This window comes from Trachurus trachurus, assembly GCF_905171665.1.
Source record: "Trachurus trachurus genome assembly, chromosome: 15".
Lineage (NCBI taxonomy): Eukaryota > Metazoa > Chordata > Actinopteri > Carangiformes > Carangidae > Trachurus > Trachurus trachurus.
This window is the reverse complement of record NC_139906.1, coordinates 18,306,075-18,318,217: the sequence shown is the minus strand read 5'-3', so window position 1 is coordinate 18,318,217 and position 12,143 is coordinate 18,306,075. Positions and strand designations below refer to the sequence as shown.

Here is a 12,143-nt window from a genome sequence, read left to right as displayed (position 1 = left end):
TTCTTCTCTCACTCGTTAAGACGGCCTCTCGGATTTCAAGTGTCTCCTTTTACACTCCAGAGCCGCCACATTGATCATGGGACCGGGGCTGAAGTTTTATTGCGGCCGCTAGAGGTGGATGCAAAAACACACACAAACGCACTAAAAAGAAAAGTTGAGTGGGATGGACTCAGAGGGCAACTAGCCCTAGTAGGCTCCACTCTCACTGGGTTTAAAAAAAAAAAAAAAAGGAGAAGAAGAAGAGAGAAAGAAAAATGCGAGCCGGGCCATGAGTCGAGAGCTTCTCTGACACTGTTCAACACTTTTCATCCATTGGAAACTCCGGGTTATCCCTCGACGTTATGGGCGTACCTACTTGTTTTTTCATCACAGAAGAGTAAGGTGAGGGACGGGGGTCACAGCTCCATAAATACTTGGTGTGGCACAGTCTTTGGATGGACCCTGGAGGAGTAAATAGTGCCGGAGGAGCTTTACGCACAGGGAAGTACTGCGGCGACTTTTCTGCAAACTGATACCTCCATCTGTAGAGAAAACAAAGTTCTCCCATTTACCACCGTGAAGGTCGTGGTGCCTCTGGCTGATATGGAGAGTCTATGATTCCGTATTGGCAGAGATATAAATTGCTTTATTCTTCTCGCAGAGTGCGATGTAGTTCAACTTCACCTCCCAGAGTGAGCTATTTGTCAAGATGACAGCGCTTACACCTTTGAACCGTGCCGTGCTCGGACTGGCGTGGAGCTGTTTGAGTTTTCTGTCGTGCGCTCATTGCGGGTTAAGTGACAACCATGTGCACTCCAGTTTTATTTACAGGAGGTTGCGCAATCACGAGCGCAGGGAGATCCAGAGAGAGATCCTCTCCATCCTGGGCTTGCCTCACCGTCCGAGGCCCTTCTCTCCCGGGAAGCAGGCGTCCTCCGCGCCGCTCTTCATGCTCGACCTGTACAACGCGATGGCCGTGGAGGAGGAGGAGGAGGCGGCGGCTGCAGCGGCGGCGGCTGCGGTGGAGCAGGGCGCAGGGAAGAGCTTCAGTGCCAAGGCTCAAGGGCACTCCAGGAAGGGTTACTACAGCCCCCAGCATGCCGGCTACAGCCGTGTGGCACAGCCTTACCGAGCGGCCCCGCTGTTAGGCCACAGCCCCGCACTCACCACAGCGCACGACACCAACTTTCTCAATGACGCTGACATGGTGATGAGTTTTGTCAATTTAGGTGAGTGGAGTTAAAATGTTCTCTTCATCAACTGCTTTTATTAAATCCTAATTCATACACTGAAAGTACAGACAGGTAATTGGTTTTATTAATATTTCAAATGGAGACAAATTTAACAACCTCAAGACACAAAATCCTTCTCCAAATCATTTTTTATCCCTTTATATGGACTCCAATTTCTGAGGATAAGGGGATATAAGGACATAGACGGGAGTTAGGCCGGTATACATAAATTAACACGGTAGCCTATTGGCCTCCTTGTTGTATTATGGATACATCAGCACGTGGAGTTTATTACCGTCAAAATAAATGTAGATTTTATTTAAATAATCAAAAAGTATTACTCTCTAAAAATGTTGTGAGCATCCAAATTGTGTGAGCAAGTTTTTCCACCTTTTGACTTTCATTCATTCATTTTTGAATGAATGACATATTCATTCATTCATTCATTCTTTATGTATTTAGTTTGAATTTCAACATTTAAATGAATAGGTGTCATTCATTAATTTTCAGATTTCAGTCATTATTTGGCCTCAGTTGCTTTTGCCTTGTTTGAAATATTTTTTCTATTTAAACACAATGAAGCTCCAACATTTTTTGGACCTTATCCGTTTGTGCTGCTTTCTATTTAACAGGGAAAAAAAGTAGCTGATGTATAATGATTGTGTTTGTTCAGTAGCCGTGACCTTTAACCCTGCAGTTCAGAGTAACTTATCAGATGACTGTCTGACCTTGAGAAAATTGGTCTAAATTATTTCCTGTTGTTAAAAGGGGAGTGATATTGACTGATGGCTGTAGTTCTTGAAGCTCTCTCACTAAGAGAAACCAGGAGCCTCATTCCTCATATCTGTGTTTGGTGTAGTATTTCATTTTCTCTAGTGATGATTCAAATATTAAACACACTACACATGAACTACCTTTAAAAATGAAACACAATGCAACATTGCAGAATTGTAAATTAATGATGAAATTAATCAAACTTTATGCCGTGTCTGCGCTGCAGTGTTGAGGATTTTATTTTCTTAAATACAGAAACACATGTATAAGTGGATTTCTATAGAGTTTCTTGGGAGTATATTCCCTCACCTTGGCTTGAGCCCATCTGTTTCCACTTACCACTATACCAGGGCATGTACACTGTCAGCCCTGAAAGCTCTGCTGTCGTTCTGGGGACTGTCAGTGAAGTGTTCAATAGGGCTCTGTCTTTATTACAGTATGTTCAAATATAGCTACTGACCTCAGCTCTTTTAGAAACATCTATGTGGGATCTCCCGCTGTGCAGCGTGCCTACTGTAAGTATGAATAGGAGGCAGCTATATGTATGCAAGAGGGGTAAAGATGTGACAATGTAACACATACACAGGTCATTTATTAATTCTATAGACAAAATATGGAAACTCGTGGTAGAAGCTGAATCCAGTTAAGATGGACACATCCAGAATGCACACAGCTTACCTTTACCGGAGAATGAGGCCATTATTGTTTAATTTTTAGCCATTTGAAAGTAAAATGCTCCATGCTCTCAGTGGCACTTCTGCTTCAGATTACTGCCTGTGGCTAAAATAATGGAACACGCTCAGTGGGTAAAAGTCAGACCTGACCTCTGACCTCTTTGTGCTAAGTAACCACAGGCGTTCTCCCGATAAAATACCAGGGAAATGCACTGCATGATATCACTACGGATGGCAGAATATCCACTGAGCTGAGCCACATGCCCCCTCTCTGTTAAACAGCAGGGGTGTGAGACAGTTAGCAGTCAGCGTTTATAGCATCAAACTATTGAAAGTTGACAGGTGAGGATATTGAGTGACTGAGGCTGAGTTATAAAAGTCTTCTTTTTTTTTTTACTCAGGAACTTTATTTTGAAAAATAAAGCAGTAGCCTACATGTCTTTTATTTATTCCCATGTAACAGAATATGAGTTTGTAAATATTTCCACAACTACAGGCCTTAACAGACATCCCACCTCATTCATTATGTTAGAAATATTTAGTTTTAAGGGTCAAGGGTCATGAAAGACTCTTAACACATTGTATGAAAACTACAGGAGGTCAGTAAAAGGTCAGAAATGAGGTCAGAGTAGACGCTCCCATGATGTTGAAGAATCCTGTCTGGTCTTTTCTCTCACTTGAGGATCAGACCAAAGTGTTTTTAATTGAAATCAGCCTGTTTTTCTTAACTGACAGCCCATTCATCATGGCCAGAGAATGCAGTTAAGGCACACAGTAGAGCGCCTGTCTGGGAACTGCTACCTGTATTCAGTTGACTGATTTAATGAACTGGAAAGTGCTTTTGTTGGTAGTCAAAATGTTTGGATTGGACCTGGAATGTAAAAGAAGATGTAATAAATTACCCTTTTTCTGTGCGTTAATGCTGGCATATTTTCTCTTTTGAGCAACTCACGTAGCGGTTCAGGAGGTGAAGCCATATATTTTGATCAGCACAAGCTCTGCTGCCAGTAAAAAATGAAATTCATCATAAAATATTTTTCTTTCCCAGTGGAGAAAGATAAAGATTTTTCCCACCAACGAAGACACTACAAGGAGTTCCGTTTTGATCTGACTCAGATCCCAGATGGAGAGGCGGTGACGGCTGCGGAGTTTCGGATCTATAAGGACCGCAGTCATGCCCGCTATGACAATATAACTCTGAAGGTTTCCATTTATCAAGTCATCAAGGAATATCAAAACAAGTAAGTACCAAATCATTACAAAATTGCTCTTCCTTAAAACATCAATATGTTGCTTTTTCAGTTGTGCATTGTAAATATAGTCTAATAATATAATATAACACTCTGACAGGAGTCATGAATATTTCTACTTTTGATGATTGAAATATATTTTGCTGCTAATGTATGAATTAAACTGAAACATCTCAATGCTTCTTGCACCAATAACTAATAGAACTTTATATGTTTTATGTATGTCAGGCGTAAATAGATGCTCAGTCAATCCCAGAGGTAACAAACATTTCACAATACTAATAGTAATCGTACTAATAATGTTGATGATAATACAGGGCAGGAGGACTTGCATCAAGCCTGTTCTGAGTTATATGAAATGCTGTGAAACACAAAGCACACGGCACACAACAAACATTGTCTTCTTTACAAACTGCAAATTGTTGGAAAGAAAACAGAAATAGCTGTTACTTCAGCTCTGCTTTGATCCTCTGCACTAATCTTATTTCACAGTTTAAAAAAAAAAGCAAATAGTCCCGCAGCTATTGTCTTGCACGGCTGAAACTTTCCACTCACACAGAACCTCCTTCTATCTCCAACTCTGCTCTCCTTCATTCGCACCATGTCTGCCCTACAAATATAGTCCTCGGATAAAGAGAGCTCCATTAGCAAGTTGGCCACTTATGAAGCTCAGAAGGTCCATCAGTTATCACTCGTCTTGTGTTGCCTGCCAAACTGGCCGCGTCCCAGATGAAACCTTGAGGGCCCATATTAGGGAGGTGGGGGGCTCCCTCGGGTGCTCCCATGATCACTGTTATGCCCACCACCTGCCTGTCTTAACAATATCCCGGAAGTTTAAACCATGACATAGCTGAATACACAAGGGTGTACTTAAAAGTGGGCCCACATTTGCTTGCCAAAAATGTGTGTGGGTGATTGAAGTGGAGATATGACCCTCCTGGGCTTTGAAAAGGTCCAAGTCAATGGACTCTACCATCTTAAAGGGGAAGACTGCTCAGTTTGAGTTTTCACACGCGTTTTTATGAGGAGTTGTATGTTTTTAGTTTAGTTAGAAACCTTAGAATCAATATTGAAGAATGTGATTATTCTCAACTAAACAGCTCTATCAGATATAACAGATCTATCTATCTATCTATCTATCTATCTATCTATCTATCTATCTATCTATCTATCTATCTATCTATCTATCTATCTATCTATCTATCTATCTATCTATCTATCTATCTATCTATCTATCTATCTATCTATCTATCTATCTATCTATCTATCTATCTATCATTCTTTTATTCAAAAAGGTAGATTGCCCTGCACAGCTTTATATATATATTCTTTTTATGTTTATTCCTTAACGTTAATCCTCAAGTCACAGCCAGGAGCTTTTAGTCACTTATTTCTACAACATCCCCTCAACACTCAAGATCAGGGTTATGAGTTATGAGTTCTTTAGCAAATATCATCATCAGTTCTCTTTCTTTCTCTTTCTTCATCTCAATTCTTCCAGTTTTTCTCAGTAACTTTGGTACATTTCTCACATCACTATTAACATTTACACAACAGTTGGTGCATTTCTCAAAACAATTAGTACAAACTGCAAAACCTAGTGTATAACCTGCAAAAGTGCATCACTTGCTCAAAATGGATAGTTCTTCCCTCAAAAGCAAAGTATTCATGTCAATGAAACTGTCAGTGTCATCAAAATGAGAAGTCTTCACACCATTGTTTACGAACAAGATAGTCATGTTTTCATTATGACAGTTTATTCTCTAAGTGTTTTCCAATGCAAAAATGTCAGGTCTTGGTGACACTTCCTAAAAATACTAAAGACAGCACTATACACTACGTGTACAGCCATGTGAAAACTTCAGTAAAGTTACACATTACTAGTGGAGTAACTGATACGTATGTTTCACATTTTTACTGCATATGCTCTTTGCAATTGAATTTGTTCACAGCCTTATGCAAAAGAAAAATACACTACAGTCATGTTACAACAAACACAAGAAACACCCTTTGGGTAGAGCTGTGCACAACTGTAAACAATATAGCAGTACATAATGTAACTGAACCTAAGTAGTACTGTAAATCATTCCTGCACATCCAGACGTTCCTGTCTGTCCGGCCACATATTTTCATCTACATCAAATATGTTTGTAATGATTGAAATGGATTCAATATTCCCAAAGATATTGTCATCCTCGCTTTGTATCTTTCTCAACCTTATGTCATTGTTTGCAATCACCATTTCACAAAGGCTTCTTCTTGTTGCAGAGTAAAAAGGGCCTCTTCCACCTATGCAAGGTTGTCTTGCAATCCTATGTGGTGCAGAGTAAAATTACAGTAATGTATAGTACACATGAGATATACTGCATTAACCGATATTACTGTAGTTGTGTACAATATCAGTGCTTCCTACTTGTAAAATGCTGCAGTACCATACTGTAAATATGGCAAATCTTTACTGTAAGCAGGTTGCTGTAATACAGTACAATACAGTAAATCTATACTGTAGTAAAGCTGTAAGTCTAAATGTAAAATGTAAAAGGTTCTGTCTCACTGTAAGCTTAATGTATGACACAATGACAGTTTTTGTAGTGCAGATTGTTTAGTGATGAATTACTGTCCAATACTATACAGTACATACCTGTTCTCCCTACGAAATGTTTGAGTAATTGAATTTACAGTGGTTCTCTCAACATTTAAAATTTGCTTGACAGATTTTGACAACTTGCTCAACAATTTGTATGTAGTGACTCAAGCAATGAAATGAGGACTATTAGTTTTATAGGGAATGACTATTCAACATTTGTAAGCACTGTATACAGTAGTTCATTTTGACTGACATGACATAAGCAAATGATAATGTTATAAAACAGCAGAGAATTGTATGAAAGAAACTGATGATCAACTGCAACTGACATGTCCAAAAGCATTTGCAATTTGTTCAAAGGAATGAAAATCGCTACTATGATGTGCACAAATGACTAAATGTTGTGGAGGTTGAACTTTTTTTTTTTTTTTTTTTAATTCTGATCTGAGAAATGCACCAAAGCAATTGTAAAAAAAAAAAAAGAAAAAAGAAAAAAGAAAAAACAAAGTCATTCGATTATGATTAAAGTAAAAGTGTCAATCTGGGTTTTAAAAAGTGCAGCACATCTTACTCAGTGGTGTGATGCTGAGCTGGAGATGATGTTCTTTCTAAACAAACTTATGTTTACGTTCACTGTTTCTCACTGTGTTTACAGTATCACTGAGGTCCAACCAAGATGTTGAATGCATTTCCTCTCATCTAAAGCACGTACAGAAGCAATTCTTAGATGGATTTGAAACCTACACTTTAGGGCACTTTAAAAAATGACAGCGCACCAACCCTGACCTTCTTCATATTGCTATTGGAGACTGATGACATATGAAACAGACTTGAAAAAAGTCTAAACAGACTGAGTTCCTCTATCCCTGGTTTCCACTCAGTTAAACTTGCTTTCAGTGGGACAGTACATCCAGTAATCACAGATTAAAGGGCGGGAAAAACATTTTCCCTCTTGGACGGGGCGGTGAGAGTTGCAAATTCTTACCTACAGAAACTAAATTATCACAGGATGTAGCCTTAATGCTGTACATTTCAAAGAGGAAGTTCAGCAGGAAGTCACTCATAAGGATTAACCTTGTGTGGTTGAGTTTTATTACACCTGTAATAAACACATGAATAGTTCCTGAACTCTCGAGGCCACATGGAAAATCTTGGTTCTCTCCAACCAGCACCATGTAACCACAAAAACTGAACAGGCCTTATCCGATCTGCTGCTTGAAAGTATTCCAATGCAAATTGCGCAGCGGGGACTTTTTCAACTTAGGGTTTGATTGATGCCTTATGTCAGAGTCATGTTAAAAATACACACAAGGGCTGATATGCAGGATTCATACCTCCTGAAAAAGGTTTTACTCATCAAATAGCTGAGATTTCTGCCCACGCTCTGCCACAACAGCTCTGCAGTTTATTATATAGTCACAGCGTCTTTGGCAGCTTTTTTTCTTTTTATCTCGACTACAAAGCTGACACACAAAACATCACCAAGTTACTCTTACGCACCAAATCACCAGGTTTCAACAGTGAGCGGCTTTTTGGAGAATAATGTTTGGTTTCAAAATGATAAAGAGATGAAGAAACTAATAAAAGCCATTCAGATTCTGGCTTCTGCTGCACAGCGTGGGCTGAGGCATCCATTTGTGTTCAATCAGTGATACCTCCTTTATCTCCTCTTGTCTAAGTGGTTAAGATGCACATGGTTTCTGTTTTATGTCATATTAAAGCTACAGTATGAAGCAATAAGGTGCACAGGCCATTTCCATTTAAAAAAACTGTGGCAGAGGTTTTGTAATTTGTTTATGATGCAGCCGTTAAGTGGCCATTCATTTCATCATTTGTTTGGTCTGAAATGCAGAAGTAACAATCTTGAAAATCAATGCACTGTACGTACACTGGATTGTGAATTTTTTCTACATAATCAGAAGGTACACTGTATGGTTTTTATTGTGTAATAGCAGCTGCAGCTATCATTGATAATGTGTGCATCATTTGAACTGCAGTTTATTTAATACATATGTTTGTTGTTTTTTCCCCCCGTTGTGTTCTTCTACCTTCAGAGATGCAGAGACGTTCTTACTCGACTCCAAAAAGGTCCAGGCGTCCGATGGAGGCTGGCTGGTGTTTGACATCACGGCCACCAGTAACCACTGGGTAATGAACCCACAGCAGAACCTGGGCCTGCAGCTCTGTGTGGAGACTGTAGATGGCAAGTGAAGATCAGATTTTATTTCTATTTGTTCCTTCCCTTGTAACATCACCAGATTTATTTAAGACTGTTGGAATCCAAAAAAGGGGTCAGGAAGTTCATCTTTTGAAACCATTCATAATGTCTGTGTTTGATTAAGAACCAGTATTTTCATTGACTTCAGAGCGAATCTGACTTGTGCATCTGACTTTGGTGATTATTTATCAGCAATAAATAACCATAAATCCACCACTAAGATTAATGGGCTGATCCAGTCTTTGTATTTTTAGTGATTCTGGACTTCAGCTTTACCTTGAAAGCATCATAAAATAATAAAGTAACCGTTTTTTCCTCTGTTTTGTTTTGAACGTTTTATTTACCTGCTGATTTTTAAAAGGACGAAGCATCAACATAAAATCTGCTGGAATCATTGGGAGGAACGGGCCCCAGTCCAAGCAGCCCTTCCTGGTTGCTTTCTTCAAGGCCAGCGGGGTGTTACTTCGCTCTGTCAGAGCCGCTGGTGGGAAGAAAAAGAACCACAATCGCAATAAATCCACTAATCAGCAAGAATCATCCAGGGCGCCAAAAAGTGGAGGTATGTGCTCTTTTACGACGTGGTAGATTTTTTCTATAATTTCTTTTACATAAAATCTCTAGATTTGATTACATTTTAACGACAAGCATCAGACTGTGGATGCGTTTGTCAGACAAACCACTGTAACCGTCTGCAGCGAGGTATCTCCACAATTACCGGCCAGATTGCCATAAAATTGGAAATAATATTTTGCTCATATGCTCACAGTGATGGGCTATCTGCCATGAGTTTGAGGTGGAATGAACTTTCAATATTGTAAAAGCTTCCTTCTACAAAATGTTCTTTTGTTTATTCCTCCAAAACTGTTTCTTTAACTGTAAATGTCCCTGTGTGAAACAACTAATTTTCAATTTGGAAACAAACAAGGTTTTTATTCAGGATTCAATTCAGATCCCAGGTCAGCTCTTCTCTCTTCTCAACCAAAGTGACACTGCTGTTACAATACTAGACAGAGAGACTGAGAGGTGGAATGGCTTGTGGATTAGTCTGTAAGGTACTGGGCTGTACATGTCATTAATGATTAATCAGGAATAATTAATAATCCAGCACATCGATGGATGAGTTACTGTCATCTTCATTAATTAATGATTCTCTGCAGCTCTACAGTCACAGCTTCTCCATATCTGTGACTCTACAGGCTATAAATTCTGTGCAACATTTACTGTTTGTTAATAAATTAAGATTTATTGGAAATATTTCCGAACATCGTATTAATGTACAGACACAGTGGCGTGTATGGTTTTAGTGCATTCGTTAATGAGTTTTACAGACATCTACAGTGTATGCTGTATTTAATCTTCCCATAATAAGCAGGAACAGCAGGATATAAGGAGATGTTATTATCTGTCATAATCACTTATCTTAATTTTCAGATTATAACACCAGTGAACAGAAGCAAGCCTGTAAGAAACATGAACTCTATGTCAGCTTTCGAGATTTGGGTTGGCAGGTAAGGCGAAGTGATTTCACTTCTTTTGCACAAAGCAGTGATAGAACTACCACATGGCAATAACGCAAAGAATGACACACTTGTTAAATTTAGATTATATGGTCACACTGAGAAAACATATAAATGTGTCACAAATAAAGAAAAACAGATTGTCCTCTTTTTTTTTTGTCTGTCTAGGATTGGATCATTGCACCTGAGGGCTATGCTGCTTTTTACTGTGATGGTGAATGCTCGTTTCCACTCAACGCGCACATGAACGCAACAAATCATGCAATTGTGCAAACCCTGGTGAGTATCCTTTAGAGTCTATTGCACATGTCTCCTACAATAAAGCCATGTTTTCAACCTCCATAATGTTCTTAGCAGTTATGATTCATTTGCAACTTGCTGCAGTCGCACCTCTTTTAAACCTACCTCATGCTTTCACTTATAGGTCCATTTAATGTTTCCTGACAATGTGCCAAAGCCATGCTGTGCCCCAACCAAGCTCAACGCAATATCAGTACTTTACTTTGATGACAGCTCAAACGTTATCCTCAAGAAATACAGGAATATGGTAGTTAGGTCTTGTGGTTGCCATTAGTGGCTGGGCTAACTTTAATTTATGCTATCTGCTATGGGAATCGCTGGAAAACACATCTGCTGCAGGTGTGATGTGATGTACAGTATTATGTATATAAAGTTTTATTACCTAATTTATTTTCTTTTTTTAAAAATAGCACTGAATATTGTGATATTTAAATGATTAGGACAAAATGATTTTACTTTATGCCAGTTATCTCATATCTTTTGTGTCCGTTGGCATATACTCCCTCTTAGTTACGCCTGTATAACTTTTATGAGTAAATTATTCACTGGAGTCATCATGATACATAAGGTTACATCCCCTCCTGCTTGTTTTTCCATTTTCTAATATAATATGTGTGTGTGCTTTTTTCCTTCAATGCTAATTTCGTAATCTGTTTGTTTCTTAATAATTTTAAATGACTGACACAGATACAGAGAAGCAAAGATACTGTACACAGAAACAGTTAAAATGTGAATTTGATACACAAAGGACAAAATGCTACTACACTAATAATTAAATTGAACAGGCTGTGATCTGACTTGATCAGTGCAAAAATAAAAACAGTGGAGGTTCTCCTACAGTATATAAACCAAACTGCCCAAAGCTATTTACAAGCTGTCACCATCTTTCAGCACTGATACCGTTTCACCTTTTCCATGTCAGCTTTGTGTTTTGTTTTGTTTTTACAAGCGTGTTCTCAGATGGGAATTGTGTCAATCTGGAATGAAACTCTTATTATGCCGAGTGTTCATGAATGAATGCTTTACACTTTGCAGGGCTTTTTTTTCTTTTCAAAAACAGTGTTATTGTTAATCTCTTCCATAAACACTGTTCCTCTGAGTCGTAGCTGCGAACATCTCCGCTCCGCACTAATTTCTAGCTCTTGTTTGGGGAAAGTATATCTCAATGTAGAGTGTTGTGTATTTTAATAAATGTACCACTTGAAAACCACAGTCTCGTGCTTTGCCTTTTCTTGACCTCACAGCTTTTCTCGCTCCATTCATCACTCTCAGCTATATGCGGAACTGCATTTCATCTTGGACCTTTTTTCCCCCCTCTGTCCTCCAGCTGCAAGGTCTCCAGACTTTTTTAAATTCAAGCTGTCCCTTCGTATTTCTGTTTGGAGCTCTGCGGATGTTTCACATGTGTGTTACTGGACTACCGTCTCAGCTTTATAACTGTTTGACAAGTATGATATAAACTCGGGGGTCCACCCACAGAGCCTGTTGACATGCTCTCGGGGAGTGGTAATGCTAGTGGTACAGTTGTAGCAATAAAGCAGTGCTGTGACCTCCAAAACAAAACGAACTCAGCGATTATCACGAGGCGGCCAGCAGAGCAAGGTATATTGTT

General features: G+C 39.1%; 1 protein-coding gene across 1 annotated transcript; it reads left to right on the top strand.

The window, feature by feature from the left end:
• Nucleotides 1–688: 688 nt before the first annotated feature.
• On the top strand, nucleotides 689–10,805 carry bmp5 (bone morphogenetic protein 5; the record flags this gene model as incomplete). The annotated part of the gene is made up of 7 exons (XM_083987859.1): nucleotides 689–1,208; nucleotides 3,708–3,900; nucleotides 8,551–8,699; nucleotides 9,076–9,273; nucleotides 10,146–10,222; nucleotides 10,400–10,510; nucleotides 10,656–10,805. 7 exons carry the CDS (start codon nucleotides 689–691, stop codon nucleotides 10,803–10,805), a joined length of 1,398 nt encoding a protein of 465 aa, XP_083843985.1.
• Nucleotides 10,806–12,143: the final 1,338 nt, after the last annotated feature.